The sequence below is a fragment of the Pungitius pungitius genome, chromosome 9, assembly GCF_949316345.1.
Source record: "Pungitius pungitius chromosome 9, fPunPun2.1, whole genome shotgun sequence".
Lineage (NCBI taxonomy): Eukaryota > Metazoa > Chordata > Actinopteri > Perciformes > Gasterosteidae > Pungitius > Pungitius pungitius.
Window position 1 is genome coordinate 5,863,878 of NC_084908.1, and position 18,235 is coordinate 5,882,112.

An 18,235-nucleotide genomic window follows, 5' to 3' on the forward strand; every position below is an offset into this window, starting at 1 on the left:
TGCTTAACTGGCTACAAAGTCATCATGTCAATCTGCTGTAATCGTAAACCCTGAGAAAATCTTCGGTGAGGAATGGTGGTCCACACATGAGTAACTTAACAGTTCATTGTTTCTGAAATAAGAGGCCTGACTGCTTTGTTCACAGAAAACTTAAAACGGGAAATATTAAGCCATGGTTTAACTGCACTATAGAGACTATAAGAGTCCTTGTTTACCCTGATCATTTTATTTTGTAGCACTAATATATATACAAGTTATATACATTATTTGTGTATGGTTTATGCAAATTGCAAAGAGAACTGTCAAGAGGCTATAACATAGTGTTATGTTATTATCCCTATTGCTTGCCTACTTGTGCATGAATTGTATTTAGTTACTGGTGGAGACTTGTGACTGACCAATACTAGCTTTGCTCTTCCCACATGTGCTGCTTGTTAATAAATCCTGTTTAAAAATGAACAATGACATCAAATATTGCGTTTTAGAAATGGGCTTCATGCAATTCATCAAACTTCATTCAAACTTGATTTTTGTTTTAGATGTGTTATTAACAATCCTCTTTTGCCCCTGTTTGCAGAAGAAAAATGCTTAAAACGGAGGTCGTGTCATGAAGATACAATACACCATCAGCACGGGACAAAGGTCAAAAGGGCGTGTTGAGCCGAGACAGAAAGAGGTCACTAGCTGGATGTCCTGAGACCACGTCAACCCATTTGTAAATTCAGGTGACAGTTGGCTAATTACACCATGTAACACGTCCTCTATTTCCTTTAATATCAGAGAGAAGAAATCCGTCCTGCGCAGCTAGCAGCTCGGGAAATAATCCCATCAGCTGTCGGTGTGTAAACCAAGAGCAGAAGATGGATGAGGACGTCTCTGAACTCACATTACGATGCAGTTGGGTCTTCCAATGTGACTGTATTGCTGGACTGCAGTAGGACATGCCTGCAGATATGTGAGGGGAGCCTGATGATTGTATTTGCATCCATTTGAACTTTCCCACATGAGATCAATGAGATGAAGCAAAAGATCTCACACGTTCTTCACTTGTCTTCAAACTTCTGTTGTGAAAGCTCAGGGGAATCTTCCTCTGATGTCAGACTCCTTTGACACGTCCTCAACAAAGGGACATCTGACCTTTGCATAGATCGTCCTCACTTTAAATGGGGCTCCACAAAACACCTGTTGACCAGTGACTACCTGAATAATCAGGAATTTCTGTATTAGATTGTGTTTTCAAACACATACAAATAAACTCCTCAACCATTAGTGGATGTGTAAACGTAACAATGTAATAACCTAATTACCTACTGACAAATCCAAAACAATTGGTTTGCAGTTGAAATGTGGAATTGTTGAATATAAAATAGAAAAACAAAATAATGAGTTAAACATGTAGATGTTTGTGTATTAATATAGTGAATCAAATATTGACGCTTATTATATGTGCGCTTATTTTTAAGTGTTTCACATGACTACTTGTTTTCTCATTTTGAACTTCTTCCATTCCTCATCACACTGATGATGGTATTTAAGCAACAGATTTGGGAAATTTTGAGCTCAGATATTCTCTGCAGTCAGGGTCTTTTTACAGAGTCTCATCATTCTCATCATTCCACTACTGCAGAGGTTGTACTTTTAAATAAGCTTTACATTTCCTGTGTTTGTTCATTTTTCGTGAGAACTGATATGAGCTTTTTTTTAAACGGTTCAGGATGCAGGTAAAGGGGGAAATAAAGTATTCAGTGAAGTGTCTTTGTATGAATAGTGGCACACACTGTGTAGCAATAATGTCTGTCCTTTCTTTCTCTACCGCATATGGACATCTTCTCGCCGAAGTATCTTATAAAGAACCCAGTAGAATATATTGAAGAACAGAAAGGCCAGAGGGAAGCCGGCCCTCGACACAGTGTCGATCTTTTTGGCTCTGTCGATGAACAGCTTCCTCATCTCCTCGACGCTTTTAGCCCCTCCCCCTTTCTGGCCGGGGTTTGCTGCGGCTCCCGGCGTGTTGGGTACAGTTACAGCGTTGTTGGTGTTGCCCTTCAGGTCCTTGCTGTTCCTCGGAGTGGAGGTCACAGCAGCTGTGGAGGTCCGTCTGTTGTCACGTTCCTCCCCTTCCTGCTGGAGAGGCCACGAAGGAGAGGAAGCGCTCTCAAAAATCCGATTATAGTGCACATTTAGGTTCTTACCGACTTGCACATGCCGCTGATAGGCTGTTGAGCAAGGCACTGAATAAGGGTTGAACTGATTTGCTGCGTTGTTTAAGTATAATCTTGGCCTTGGGTTCGATTGGTTAGTGATGACACGACTAATCTCACTAATCCTAAGCATACTCACAAGTCTCAATTTGCCTTATTTCACTTCAAGTGTAAAATCCACCATGAATCTTCTGCAAATCCAAATGATTTACTACAGTAAAAAATTGCATTCGAGGACATATCCATAGTTTCCTCTGAATGTTAAAGGTTTTCATAAAGACACTGTCCTCAAGACATAACTTTTCTCCATCTATGGTCTAGTAAATCGTGGTTGTTTGGGGCATCAATGTGGCCTCCGCCTCCCAATCCGTGCACCCCTCGTCCAGTGCTCCTGTCAGTGCCTTTGCTAAACCCACAGAATGATGTGGATGTGGTTGGAACATGCAGGTGAAACACAAAAACATGCACACAGACACACACGTAAGTAGTGTGCCGTTACCCTGCTGGTGAAGACGTTGGTCATTGATCCATAACGAGGGCCTGCGGGTTCGAGGCCGTTGTCAACATTGAGCCGACGGAGGGAATAAGCTAGCTCCTCTGGATCAACCGCACCTCCACTGATCTACCAGTCGTCAGCATGCACGACCAGCATTGAGCAGACAGAAACAACACGTTCATTCAGCCAATCTTTCAATGTTAAAAGCAGGCAAAAACATTTTGTTGGTGTCATTCTACGGTTGATTCTTGCCTCAAAAACACATTTTCTTTTTAGTTTTCTTCATCAACCATTTTCTCCGGTGTGTTTTTATCATTATCTCATTTTCCTACTCATCTACTAGCTGAATGAATGCAGAGTGCTTTCCTGTACCACAGAGATTCTAGTCATGCTCGACAATAGACGACGGCCTTCTGACAGCGAATTGAGACAACTGTGGACCACACGGATGAAGCATCAGCTGTTGCATCATGCACTAATGCACTTAGGGAGGCGTTCAGGAGACTCAGACATGCACATTCCTTCTCTTTTTGCACCTAATGCCATTACTCCAAAATGCTTGCCGTCTTTGGGTGCTCGTGCACATCTGGAGGTGGCGTGTGGAATGTTCCGTACCTTGCTCTTGCTCTTGGGAGGCCGTCTGAAACGCAGCAGGTCTTTATGTTGCCTCGACACAAAGTTGACGGCGGCGTACTCCAACAGCGCAGAGAAGACGAAGAGGAGACACACTGCCATCCAGATGTCTATGGCCTTGACGTAGGAGACCTTTGGACACACACACAAAAGGTGAATTTGTCCATCGGCAGACCTTCCCCTCCCCAAAAGGTTTCTTTTATGGATGATCCTGCAATGCAAGTGAGATCGGGTTGAAGGTACGTGTTTGTTTTTACCACTAGTGAACAAACTTTAGGACGCAAAGTTGCTGTCCACCACGTTGGGAGACTTTTCTTACGATTTCTGCTTTAGATAAATTAAAGAATGTTTTATGTGTTCAATCAGTTATAGTTATAGTTATATTTTTCATTTATTGTTCCCTATATCCCTATAGTACTTATATTGCAACTTAGACCATTTTATTCCCCAAACCGTATGTTGGAATAGGGAAAACACAATCCATCCACAGATACATAATATACAGGTGAAACTCGAAAAATTAGAATACTGTGCAAAAGCTCATTACTTTCAGTAATTCAACTTAAAAGGTCATATATATAGTCATCAAAATTATATCAAATAAAGGCTTGAAATATCTCACTTTGCATGCAATGAGTCTATATAATATATTAGTTTCACCTTTTAAGTTGAATTACTGAAAGTAATGAGCTTTTGCACAGTATTCTAATTTTTCACCTGTATGCAGCTGAGACGGCGGTTGTGTGAATTTCTATTCAAATTGTAACTAGTAACTTGTAACTAGTTTGGTCCACATTTCCCTCGGAAAAAAGTTTTCTATCCCGTTGGGCTTTTAACATTTAAAAGGTAAGCAATTGAAAAAAGACCTTAGGCAGTGAAGTGCGGGACCCTGAACTCTGTGTAGTCATTGTGAGGACAGTGGTGATGCCCAGGGCCACTCTGGCTGGGGCAGCGTCCATGTTGATCCAGAAGGAGACCCAGGAGAGAATGACAATGAGCAGAGAGGGGATGTACATCTGGATCAGGTAGTAGCCCATTTGACGCTCCAGGTGGAACCGCACTTCAATACAAGTGAATTTACCTGCAACAGAGCAGAGACACACTTTAAATAGTGTTTGCATATTTCTATTTCCGTATGTTTGTGAAGCGTGGTATTCAGGAACAAAGGTGGGGCGCAGTTGTGATGGGAACAGCAATGCTGGCTGTATTTACCTGTGCTTGCACCCTGCTTCACCAAGGGTTCAAGTCATGTAGGGTTAGGGTTAGCACTTAAAGCCCATATGGCCCCCCGGTTTTTGTCAACAAAGCAAGAAGAAGCTCGGCAAACAACAGACGCAGAGGGGGAGAGAGACGTTGTTCAATACTCCAATACAACATTTTTACAGAGCAAAGATCTGTTTGTTGCTATAGCAACCCTCTGAATGTTTATCTTGTTCCTGTTAATACCGTTACTGTTCTGTTTGTCCCATATTCCAGCTGAATTATTTCCTCGACTTGATTCCAGCTGCACGTGATTGATAAAATGTGGCAACCATTTCAACAGAGCAGGCATGTGACCACGCTTGGGGTGTGTGTGTGCGTTACCTGTGTTATAGTGCTTGGTGCAGTATCTGAGATCTGACTCGTCTTTGAGCAGAAACTGTGGCAATGTGAGGCCTTCGGCCACTTGGACCGATCCATTCTCCTGCCACTCAAAGATCAGGTCATTCATGGTGTAGCCAACTGAAAAAAAAGTGAACCACAGCGTCATTTGATTATCACAATTAACAAACCATGCAAAAAGAAGGTCGTCTCTGAAGCCGTATTTGTAATAAATGATAAAAGGCGTCTGTGTCCTGTTTGCCGTCTCTTTTGTCGTTCAGATTGCTGCTGGTCATGAGCCTGAGCGTGACGTGGTGATGGCTATAAGGAGAAACCATCTGAGCTGCCGATACCCCGTCTCCTCCTCGGCTCACACGGCTAGTTTATGCGTTCTTTAAATGAATGTGTATTAATTAATTCCTTAAAAGTGATCTGGCCTCGCATCCAGGTTGCAGGCCTCGAGCAGGGTTGTAACAGAACACAATGAATTGTATTGTTGTGTTGTGTTGAACAGCTTTGGGAGCAAATGAGTAAGGAGCTAGGAAATGTGCAACGTCAACATAAGGTCTCCCAAGTAGAGCTAGAGACATGAATATGTGTGTTTGACCTGTACTTACAGCTCTCCAACTGCATGATGCAGGTCTGAACATCCATAGGGAAGTTCTTAAGATCCATGGGACACGAGAGAGTTAATGTTAATCTGAAAGCAAAGAAAGCAGAGACAACAAGTGACTAGGGAGTCACATCGAGCGACATGGTGAGATGTCACCCATGATGTCGTACTAATATACTGCATCAAAGCACTTTCTGCTATACGGATATATAAAAATAGAGTGAGCTCCCCACAATATATAAGAAACAAAACTGCCATTTTTGTGCCATGTTTTCTTTTCCTTTCTAACACATCCAGCGTAGTGAGAATAACCAGAGGGTTGGCAAATACACTACACACATTCACAGAAACTACCCTGCTGCAGTACAGAACATCTGGAGCCTCAGAGCTGTGATTGCAACTTTAAATTAAATGTTTGTGCTGCTCTTGGTTACTTTTTGATTTACTTTTTAAAGGAAAAAATATAATTTCAATAGTTATAAAATCCATATTATCTTGGGTTGAATTATCCAATGTGAATTATATCAGGCGTAGGCATTCTGATTATCCAAAAAGAATATCACCTGATGTATCAAAGTACAACCAGTTAGGGTGTATTCTTCTTTCAACTTGCATCTTGCACCGTGTGCTAAAAGTTCCCTGACAGGGCCTCTCTCGCCCCTTACCTTATTGAGTATAAAACATTCCCATTCTTAAATATCCTCAGCAGCTTGTTATCCGTAGTGACTTCGTGAAAGTGGGCCCCTTTCTCATTGGCAAAGAAGAGGTCTGGCTTCCAGATGGAGTCTAACATAGAGGGGTCCAAGTCCAGGGAATCATCCGGATATTCAGCGTAGGCGAGTCTGGGGTCGTTCCACTGCTGCCGGAGGAAGATGTTCACACGGTAGTCCTACCAACACAAAGATAGCATGCAGGCATCACTCAGAGACGGAACCAATGTGCAACAATCACACACATTTAAGTTCATGGTGACGTGACATTTATTAAGGTGCAGCAGCTTCCCAAAACTGCACCAAACTTCTGCTGCTTCATCATTTACAGTGTAAACTGACTCGCAGGTTTCAAGCCCCAACGGGTCTGTCTCATCCATCATCATTGGTGTTACCTAAAATAGTGCCTCTCAATACGTGGATATCAGTGGGAAGTGAATGGGTTCAATAAGCAGCGATCTGTCACCCAGCAGATTGTTCCCCACGTGAAACCAGAGGTCACAGCTGATGTTTCTGACATGTCACTTCTATAACAGCACCTCTGAGGGGATTGTAACCCAACAACAACAGTCTACTCCCCAACCCGACCCAGTGGTTGATAGTGTCCTTACCGTACTGTGTGGGGGAACTTTGAAGTGAATTTGTCATTTCTGGACCCTTGTGGGTGAATCTTGCATTTACAACCTTTGGTTTTCCTGCTGTTCTTTACCCAGCTGCCAGTAGAGCACCACCCTAATCCCCCAGCTGCATGAAATGCAACATTTAACCATTTTTTCAAATATATGTTGTGATGAATAAACAACTGAAAAATAAGAGTAGAGTCTAGAGTATTTTGGAGGCAGTCAAATGGATTTTCAGCTAATTTATTCATGTAAAAGGAGAGTGAAAACCCTTTTAGTTAAGAGTCTAGTGAGAAAGAGGTAAAGAAGTTGTTGTTGAATTCACAGTCTGTTCCATTGCCCTCGAAGTCAGAGTATAAATAAATGCAACTTTAAACAGACATGATAAAAGTGGACAAAGTGGTGGCGATCGGACGTCTCCCAGTGCAGCCGGACACACTGAACCCAGATGGAGGATGGATTAAGAGGGATGGAGAGATTCACTGAACAAATGAAAAAAATAGTCTTACAGTGGTTAATCTGTTTAATATAGAAAGTGTGTAAAGAATAAGCCAACATGGCTTTGAGCCCTGGGTGTGTATGTGTGTGTGTGTACTATACATGTGACATTGGGAAAGATTTCCTCTTTTCTCTTTTTCTCGTCTCTGTCAGTGATGTAATGTTAAAATAACCCAGGCACAAACTTGTCACAAAACAATAACCATTATATAATAATAAACAAACTGATCACTATTATGATGACAAATCATTTAATTGTTTGAAAAAGAAAATCTTCTAAGGCACATAGTTTTAGAACATTTCAAGCTCTTTGATTAATGTGTGTTGAGATGAGCTCGATGAACATAAGAGATTAGATTCAATTTAAGTCACCCAACATTTATTCACCATTTAGTCCTCCACTCGGGTAGAACACGTGAGAGACAAGTAACAAATAAGAGGCGAGCAGAGGTAAACTAAGCAGCTTGTATGGCTCCGTCTATGCTCACAACCGTGTCATTAAGGTCATTCTGAGAATTCAACAAAAGATATTTTGATTATTGGCTGTTTTATGAAAATGTTTTGGGCGCAAGTTAATACCCGCCGGGGTCACCGACCTGCTGTGAGCCGCCCGGAGAGCCGTTTCATAGTCGAGTGGCTTTTATTTCCCTGCTGAGGGTGGATGGTGTGTGAAACTACCATAACACAAATGTCCATATCAATATAAATATGGGCCGACTGTCATCTGCCTTTCAGAGTTCCCACTCGCCTTTGGCATGGAGGCCAGCATTTCAGTCTATGCATTTGACCCGTAAATGATATGATTGATATTATTTTGGGCTGCAGTTATAGTTCCTGTCATGTCACTACAACCTGTTGTTATTTACAGTATGTGTTGTGGCAAACCAGGGGGAGGAACCAAGCACCGGGGGCGGAGCTCCAAGCTCCGGTTGGGGGAGGTAATAAGGGGGAGGGATATATTATCCTGTGCAGGTGCTCCAGCCACTAGGAACGTGGCACTGGTCACACCTGCGGCCTATCAGTTAATCAGAGCAGACACTAGAAAAGGGGGGAGATGGAGACCGGAGAGCCCAGACATCTGAGAAGAGGTAAGAATCAGGACTCACCGCTCTCCTCTCCTCTCCTCTCCTCTCCTCTCCTCTCCTCTCCTCTCCTCTCCTCTCCTCTCCTCTCCTCTCCTCTCCTCTCCTCTCCTCTCCTCTCCTCTCCTCTCCTCTCCTCTCCTCTCCTCTCCTCTGCCCCTAGCAGGACGAAGAAGCTGGCGCCACGTTGGAGAAGACGTGGGGACATTAGTTATTTCTGTTGGAAGTCAGCCTAGAGAGCTGGAGTTTTGACCTTTGTTATTAAAAGGACCCTTTTTGATTGCAATTACTGCCTCTGAGCCTCTTGTTTTACGCCTGAATCTGGCCTCACTCCCCCCGGGTTAGCACAGTGTGTAGGGATATTTGATGGCGTGGATTATTAAAAGGAAGTGATGGTAGATGAGACAACAGATGGTGAGAAGAGAGAAAGGTCTTAATCCTCATATGGCATGGTATGTATACACAGATCCAAGTGCTCCAAGCTCTTAACAGCTCTCAGACTGGGTCCTTACACACATGTCTGATGCTTGTACGGTATGACAACTTAGTGCTATATAACCCATAGAATCAACAAGTTACACATGGAGAATGGATCAAAACACCCATTCAGTCAGTGCTGATGTGCTAGCAAGCAGTAGCCACCTATCCATCAGGACCAGCTGACCATTTACACCCATTCACACACCACAGGAACGCCACATATTGGGTGAATGTCCAGCTCAAGTGAGTGACACATTGGCAGGTGTCTAATCCTTGATCCTTGATTCAAGAACGACCCGCTCTACCACTGAGCCATAAATAAGTTAAATGTTACATGACACAAACTATTTGGATAAAGTTTTCCATTACCATTAGAACCTATGCATGCATGTTGCACTACTACTAATATCTGCACTTTGAAGTTCTACACTGAATATATATATACTTTTTGAAAATATTGTGTAGTTGTTAAATACTTGGCATTCATTTTTTTCTTGTTTTTATTCTAATACACATTCCCCTTTCTTAATTTATTTAGTATATTCCTTGCATTGAATGTATTTTGTGTTTGTAATACAAAGCACATGTAACCCCAGTCCATGTATGCAAAAGTGTCCTTTGCAAATAAAGCTGATTCTGATATCATAAAGATTATCAAACCTCTGAAAAAATGAATACAGTTTTAAATCTTGCACTGCATAATGGGATTGTTAAAGATAATAATGATAAAATGAATGCCTGGTATCTTGAAAACTGACCAAAGACGTTTTGTCGTTTCAGTAAAAACCAAAAAGAGAAATTGTAGTTCCCCGCATTACATTCTACAAAAAGATTAAAAAGTTGTCTTAAACCAACAAAAAGTCCTTCTGGAAATAATGCAAATACAAAAATGTAACTAGACAGTTTGTGCTTGGCAGACAAACACGCCACAAACAAACGCACAAACAAATGTCATTTCCGTAGGAACCACTCCTCCCAGTGGTGCAGGGAGCACTTAGACCATGTTGCTTCAATCATCCATTCACTTTTCCATCCAACCGTCTTTAGAGAAGGCTTCACTGATCACAACCAGTTCTGCTCCGCTGGCTAATTACGCAAGAGAGAAAGTGAAGTAGTGTTGGAGACTAGTGAAGCATCACTAATAGGTTTGTTCCTTTCCGACACACTGAAACGTGCTGAGTGGTGCTATCAATGGTTACACAGTTCCAGTTAACTAATTTATATAATTAAAAACATCTGACATTTTGGGATTGGCCAACAGCAACTTCAATCTTGGCAAAATGTACAAAACTATGAAATCCCCAACGAGACCTCTCTATTTATTTTTTAATTCATTCCTTTAACACATTGAAAATTAAACAAATACCTAGATAGTTTGGCATGAATAAGCAGTATGTCGAGGTCCTACTTACTTTTATTCTATTTTAGACTAATTTATTCTGCATTTAAGTCTATTTTACTTACCATGGTGGTTTCAGCAATGGACCCAAAGCTGTTGATGAAAATATTACAGGAAACGTTCACTGGAGGACCTGCAAAGTGAGAGATAGATACAATGAAGACAGTAGATGGACATAATTACTCTAGGTCATCCTATCTTCTGGAGCTTATAGTACCATACTATCCTACTAGAGTGCTGTGCTCCGTAAATGTAGGGTTACTACTGAAATGTAGGATGAAAGCCAGAGCCTTCAGTTATCAAGCTCCTCTTCAGTGGAACCAGCTTCCAGTCAAAAGACTTTTCTTTTCTTAACGTATAGTTAATGCTGGCTCAGGTTAATAATTAGGGCTGGATCAGGTTAATAGTTAGGGCTGGCTCTTGGTATAAGTTAGGGCTGGCTCTGGTTAATAGTTAGGGCTGGCTCTGGTTAATAGTCAAGGCTTGCTCTGGTTAATAGTTAGGGCTGGCTCTTGGTAAAAGTTAGGGCTGGCTCTGGTTAATAGTTAGGGCTGGCTCTTGGTAATAGTTAGGGCTGGCTCTTGGTAATAGTTAGGGCTGGCTCTTGGTAAAAGTTAGGGCTGGCTCTGGTTAATAGTTAGGGCTGGCTCAGGTTAATAGTCAGGGCTGGCTCTGGTTAATAGTCAAGGCTTGCTCTGGTTAATAGTTAGGGCTGGATCAGGTTAATAGTTAAGGCTGGCTCAGGTTAATAGTTAAGGCTGGCTCTGGTTAATAGTTAGGGCTGGATCAGGTTAATAGTTAAGGCTGGCTCAGGTTAATAGTTAAGGCTGGCTCAGGTTAATAGTTAAGGCTTGCTCTGGTTAATAGTTAGGGCTGGATCAGGTTAATAGTTAAGGCTGGCTCAGGTTAATAGTTAAGGCTGGCTCTGGTTAATAGTTAGGGCTGGATCAGGTTAATAGTTAGGGCTGGCTCTGGTTAATAGATGGGGCTGGATCAGGTTAATAGTTAGGGCTGGATCAGGTTAATAGTTAAGGCTGGATCAGGTTAATAGTTAAGGCTTGCTCTGGTTAATAGTTAGGGCTTGCTCTGGTTAATAGTTAGGGCTGGATCAGGTATGCCTTGGACCTTGGAATTCATGTCCAATTAATGCACAGTTCTAACTTTGCTTCTACCACTGAGTCTGCCCTTTCTCTCTTCACAGGGTTTCCATGGACGGTGGTCTACTCTACTGCCATGGCCCTGCTCAAACCCCTTGTTACTATCATTTTAAGTAGATACCATTAATGCTTTTTTTCATCATTGGTATTTTACTATATCCACTGCTTGTTATTCAGGAAGAACCAACATCTGACCGATAAAAGAAATATAGGGAAGTTTGCAGAAGCTACTGACTGCTGAGTCAGAATATTCATCCTGTTTTTATCTATGCAATGACATCCCATCTATATTGGTCGTGCCCAAAATAAGCATGTTGAATAATTTTGTATTTTTTAATTTCATTAGCTAAACAAAAAATATCAATTAGGGTACATTAATCTGCAATTGTTGTAGATGTTGTCATAGCAACGTGATATGTCACAGCAAATTGCTGTACCGTTCTTATTTACCCCATTTAAAGCTCTCACAGCCTTTCACACTCAATGACGTCAGTGACGCCCTGAAAGTTCACACGACAGCTCGCTCGACCTTCGCTGCTCTTTCTCATCCTCGCTTGGTCCTTGAGCCAAACTTTGGGTTTACAAACAGCAACCGACAAATGTGGCGTATTTTCTTTTTTAAACCGCTACTAGTTCTCCTGACATCTGGCGTTTCTGAAAAATCTCTCTCTCTCTCTCTGTCTCTCTCTCTCTCTCTCTCTCTGTCCCTCTCTCTCTCGTGTCACAGTTTTTGCCTACAGTAAAATGACTCAGCTGTCTAGCATTTTAGTCCATTATCAAGCCACAATATGAGAAAAAGTAACAACTATAAAAAATAAAGAAAATATTTTATATAAAATTATGTGAAATAAGTATCTTCTTTGGGATCAAAGCAGTAATTGTGAAGAAGAGCAATGTGCTTTTCAGAAGTTCCTTGAACACCTCGAGTTGTAGAGCATCCAGCTCATAGAGGAGAGGCGGCTGACGGCATTAGTATTTTTTTTCTCATGTGGTGATCGATATCTCTACTCTATATAACTTACCAACCTTAATAGCCATGACCAAAACAGGTTTAGAGATTTTCATTTATCTTTGGAGAAGTTGTTTTCACAGATTTCAATCCTAGATATTGGTGGGAAACGTGTCTGTACTGCAAAATCAGAAATATTAAACTAAACTGAGATAAGACAAGATTTCAGCATATTTCTGTAATGAGGTGTGAAGGCGAAGGTGTACCTGTATACCCTTATGCACCATGACACCATTCACTGGTATTTTGGAAGACTGAGCGTCTGCTAACTAAAGAATATTTAAATATAAATGTGCTTTTCTCAACTTTCACAAATCTTTAACATTATTCTAACCTTTCACTAACCATAAAGACTGCACTTTCCCTACTAGTGAAGGGTTGTCTTATCTTATCTTAAATCTTAAATGTTTGCCTCTGAGCAAACAACATTTCACCTCCTTTCCTGGCTTTCCGTGACTGAGCAGATGACACCTTAGCGGTTGATACCCATATATTTTATTTGTTTACAGGTTTATATTAATGTAACAACCACACATTCACGCAAGCATTTTTAAAACTACCCGGAGCTTTTTCCTTATTCATGCAGACAGACGTAGACAGCTGGATACCTTTAAAGTTCGGCCGTATCCTGGCATCATATCCCGACGTCCTGCCCATCAGTTTGTCCAGAAAATCTGAGGGAGACATCGGCGCTTGGCGCGTCCTGGCAACATTGTCCGCCTCTTTGCACTGCCCCACCCTGTGATGGAGACCAAACACAGATAATGCACGGGCCACAGAGGTACATGCACTTAAGGGAAACCAAAGCTATTTGCTACATTGTCTATGGCAAAGGTAAATTATAGTATGTTTTGTCATGTGTTTAAATGTTATCTTGTAAAATCAATTTTTTGATGAGAAAAGGTTAATGAATAATTTCTTAAGCATTTGAATGATGTGCTTTTCTTCAAATAACCATTGTAAATGACAATTACAAGGTAACATGATAACATTTAGAACTGTGGTGGGTTTAAAATGACTTTGGCACTGTTTAAATTGTTTTTAGAACTGCTTAGGAGACTGAGGCAAAGAAAAGTCTGTCGATTAACACAAGAAAATCCAAATCTGCAAAATTCAGATTGGAAATAGACAACAAAATAATTCAATGGTTGCATCTGTACATTTAATCAAAAATGTCCAACCAAGGAGTTGAATGTGTGAGGAAAGTAGGAAAAAACCTCTATTAATTAAACATTTAAATGAAAGGAAATGAGCCTTTGGTCCAAAATTACAAACAAATAGCCACTTTGACCAAGGGCGAGCTTTGCACGGCAGACCTCTGAGTGAATAAGAAATGAGTCCAAAATGGGGGAGCGATGTGGAGATCTACGCTGTTTCTGAATGCCACTTCAGAGGCTTTTAGGCTTCTCGCTTTCACATTCCCTTGTAAAATATATATTGTATCCCTTTGAAAATGTCACAGTAAATAAAGAGAAAAACATTCATTTTCATGGAACTTCTTTCGTAGACCATAATCAACCAAAAGGCATAGTTTATAAGATAAGGAAAAGCTTGTGTGTGTTTGTGTGTCTGGAATAAAACCCTCCTGACATAGCTCTTCTAACTGCAAATATCATACTGTTAAACACACACACACACACACACATCCAAGTGCAGTCTCAGGCTCATCAACCTTTACTTTGACATTTGGGAGCAGCTTCCACTGACCCCCGGCAGTGAATAACCTTATACAGCCCTGAGACCAGAACCAGGGTGTTTACCATCAGTTGTTTCCTCATTTAACCTCTTCTAAACACACACTCATGCTGGCGGGGCTATCACACAAGTAGGCTTGCACACATTAGCATGCATTGGTATTTGGGAGAGCAGAGACACAGCAGGAAGAGAGATCTAGTGACACAGAGGCAGGAGAAGGTTTAACTCCATGGCAAATAAAAATGTCAATAGGTTTTGCTTGAAAAAAAATAAAAAAAAACCTTCACTTTGGCCACCAATACTCTCTCATCAAATGCCAAAGTACCACAAACTAAATATCTTATATGTCCCCAGATCTGTGGCCGTGCCGGGGTATCATGAAATATAGACTCTGGAGTAAATGTGTCTGACTTGAGCATCATCAGCTGGGGGGGGTGAGTTCATCCTGCTGCTGGGAGCAGAGTGTCGAGCGTCCTCCTGGTTGATGCATGGCCTCGCTCGCCCTGCTCACTCTGTGTGAGTCTCCCTGCGGATGTGCATGTGCATGCTCAACATCATGTACACGTGCATTTTATTATCGTTGGTGCTGGCAAACAATGTATTAATTCAATTATTAATTCAATGGATGGACTTAATGTCTCAGATGAGTTTTCTGTTCACACATTGTATGAAATATACATTTCAGAAAGTGGATGCCGATGGGGCTGAGAACATGGAAATACACCTCACGCTTATTCTACTACAGAGCCTTCAAGTTCAATAATCATCATCCCTATGCAACTATCATAAAATATCAATAGTGTAGTGCACGTACAGCAAACCAGTTACACCTCCAGCTAACCAGTTAATATGTCAGCCATCCATTTTGTTCCACCTCTCCCTGGAACAGATTCTTTCTTTGCAGAGCACGGTGACCAGTCGAGCTCACACAACATTGTCAGCCCGGAGCATCTCCAATCAGCTGCTAAGCTGCTTATGTTGCTGCTGCTGATTTCTCATGCTCTCTCTCTCTCTCTCTCTCTCTCCTCCCCCCTGCATGTTTTCACCTCCTCCTATTCCTTCCTTGTTTTCTACTCTGTGCTCTCCTCCACTAAAACATTCGAGAGCAACTGTTAAGTAACGTAGAGAGACGCAACATCACATCTGATCAATAATGGATTTGCTTTTGACCTAGAACTGCTGTCTCTCTCCAAAAAAAACGAGATAGGTGTCATAAAGATCTCACGATAACAACCATAACGAAACAATTGTTTTAAAGCACATTGCATGTTGGAAGGCGAAGCAACGCCACTTAATGCCAGAGTGTTGTGATCATAAATGTTTAAGGAAGAAAGCCTCTAAATATATCATAGTGTGTCCCACATTCATTTGTTGAAGACACTCAAACAGCCCATTATATTTTAAAATGTGACACAGAGGTCTGGGTCTTTTCTTCTGTGCTGGCACATGATGAGTGGGTTGTCCAGAGCCAACTGTGTCATCATTCTTAATTCTTCGTTTTACGTCTGATTGTGTGTCTGGGCTTCATCAGAAAGATATCGTCATCAAGGCTTCGATGGCTGATCAGTTTCGGGACCAAAAGTCAGTTTGATCTCTTCACAGCTGAACTGGAGATGAGGCCATGCCATTTAGCTTGGTTCATTCATCACTGGACCAAGAGAGACATATTGACAGTTTACACGTACCTCGTAAGTGCAACATTTAAAGTTTAACATCAAGAGGGCAAAACAGGAAATTTTAAGGCGCTTTGGCCAATTTCATTTTTACAGACATACAAATTATTTTTTGATAATTAGAAACAAAACCTGAAAGTTTAAATTTTTGTCTTGAACAGTGAAAAATTCACTGACGAATTCCAAATAAAAATACGTGGGGTTGAATCTGCAACCCAAAAATTTGATACAATATGTAGTAAATATGAAAAAATATATATTAGTGAGGAATTTAAAAAAAAATGGATTAAAAAAAATTATAGAGTCAAAACTACATTCAACCCAAATATAAATTTTGTCCACTTATTCTATGCAGGTATTGACCACTGTGTTATTGTATATTATTCCCATATGTGAGTACCTCTTTCATCACTGTATGTTGAAATGAGTTTATTGAATCAATTAAAAAGAAATCTTTCATTCCCACACACATCCACTGTCTGCTGAATGGATAAATGAATAAACCTGATCCCTTTGCTAATTGTTCAGCTTCTAATGTGTCTAAAGATTTGGGAATTTATTGTATTGCTGCTCAAGGAGGACATACAACAATTATAAAGCAATGTTTATCCTTTTAATTAATAGTCTCTTTCTCACAATACAATAACTGATAAGAGAATATATAGGGAACTGAACCAATTAGCAGAATCAATAAAATCCCAACATTGGTCAACCCTAATGCCAGCTGCTAGAATAAATTCATTGTTCTATGTGCTCATTGATGAAATCCCAACTGTTTTGTGGTCCAACACACCTCTAACAAATGAATGAACGAATGTGCAGCAACGGGTTGGTTGTAGTTAAAGCAAAGGTAAGAATATGTTTAAATGAAACCCTTATGATGAAAGTCATTATGTGATTGCTATGTAAGGAAACGTCTTTTGAGCATCAACACATGTAAACTTGGTGTAACAGCAAATGAGACAGAAACATGCAGTCATACAAAAAAATATAAATCATCTAATAATCTCTGACGTATAGTAGATTGCCTTCTCGCCAAGACAAATAGTTTGTATGATCTTCACCTTTACCAGCTTTTGTTCCCTTACTAACGTATTTGTGGTGGAAACAACGAAAGAAAGGCACACTGTCAAAGCATGAACTAGTCGGGGTGTGTTTCAAAACACCAGTCTGCTGCAGGGGCATGTCGAGGTCACATGACCCTGTGGTAGATTAAAAGTTCTTGATGGTATAATTCTTCCAACCATAACCGCTACGTGATGCTCTCCTCCTCTACCCGGTGTAATGCATCCTTGAAAAACACACAAGTAAAGGGTTTTGGACGGCAGCTGTTGTTCCGTCTTGTGGACATGTGCCGTATATCTGTATCTATTCATCTCTGGACCATCTACTCTGAGCTCCAGGATCCGTCTCGTCATGTTTGCTCATCCTTTGAGTACAGCCATTTCGATTGTTTTACTGTAACAACATGAATCTATACAAGGGTGTTTTCACCAATAAATGTTTACATGGAGTTACAGTAAGTTAATGTTTAAAAAATAAATTAGCAGAAGAATTTTACAAAGTAAAGATAAAGAAGCGAATTTAAGTCAATGAGTATTTGAGAGAAAACACTAAGAAAACAATATTTGTTCTAAACTAAATGAAGGTAAGATTTGGTTTGTTCTTGCCATAGACCACATAGGAGGGGGTCGGGGGGGTCCTGGCAGGCCCCCACTTACCCGTGGAACAGCATCAGCGTCCAGGCGAGTAGAGAGCCCGTGACGGAAAGCCTCTTCCTACTCATCTCTCTGCGGGGGGGCTCCGGGACCTCGGCCGCCTCAAACATACCGTGGCAACCGGAACTCCAGAGGACTCGAGTGTGTTCGGTTCATTCCCAAAAGTGCAACCACAAACCACAGAGGGCGGCCAGATGCAAAAGAAAAAAAAGAAGCGGAGGACAGATGTTCGGACTCCATCTGCGGGCTCGTGCCGTGCGCTCGTTCAGCGCGGGCATGGAGCAACGACCCGCCCCCCGCTGCGAAGCGGCGAGACCGGCGGGCCGCTCAGCCAATCAGCAGCGACCGTGGTAATTCTTCCACTTGAGTCGCGTCTGGAATTAGAAGCCCAGCGAGCTGGACATGATTTAACACCCACCCATGCATTATTACGCGTTCTCCTGTGCGTGTGTCGCTGTAGCTCACTATCCTGTCAACCTTTCACATTTTCTTTGCCTTCTTGTCCGTTTCTTGCTCCATCTGTCTCCCACTTTCATTCTGTTATTCTGCTCCGCTGTGATTCCTGTAAAGTAGCCTAGGTCGATGACAGTCTGCTATGTGGCCAAAGAAGCCGTGCAGAGAGATGATCCAAGTTCACATCAGGAATGGATGAACACAGGACTGATCGACA

At 41.4% G+C, this 18,235-nt stretch overlaps 1 protein-coding gene across 2 annotated transcripts; it reads right to left on the reverse strand.

Annotated features, from left to right (window-relative positions):
- Positions 1–1,784: 1,784 nt before the first annotated feature.
- Positions 1,785–17,830, reverse strand: LOC119217820 (glycine receptor subunit alphaZ1-like). 2 transcript variants are annotated; one of them, XM_037471780.2, is made up of 10 exons: positions 17,569–17,830; positions 13,088–13,218; positions 10,379–10,446; positions 6,190–6,413; positions 5,529–5,611; positions 4,915–5,052; positions 4,197–4,411; positions 3,313–3,462; positions 2,701–2,823; positions 1,785–2,121 (listed from the first exon to the last, which is right to left on the reverse strand). In XM_037471780.2, the coding sequence occupies exons 1-10, from the start codon at positions 17,673–17,675 to the stop codon at positions 1,810–1,812; spliced, it is 1,551 nt and encodes a 516-aa protein (XP_037327677.1). In that variant the 5' UTR covers positions 17,676–17,830; the 3' UTR covers positions 1,785–1,809. The 2 variants fall into 2 exon arrangements, with proteins under 2 accessions (XP_037327677.1, XP_062420211.1); XM_062564227.1 differs by lacking the exon at positions 2,701–2,823.
- Positions 17,831–18,235: the final 405 nt, after the last annotated feature.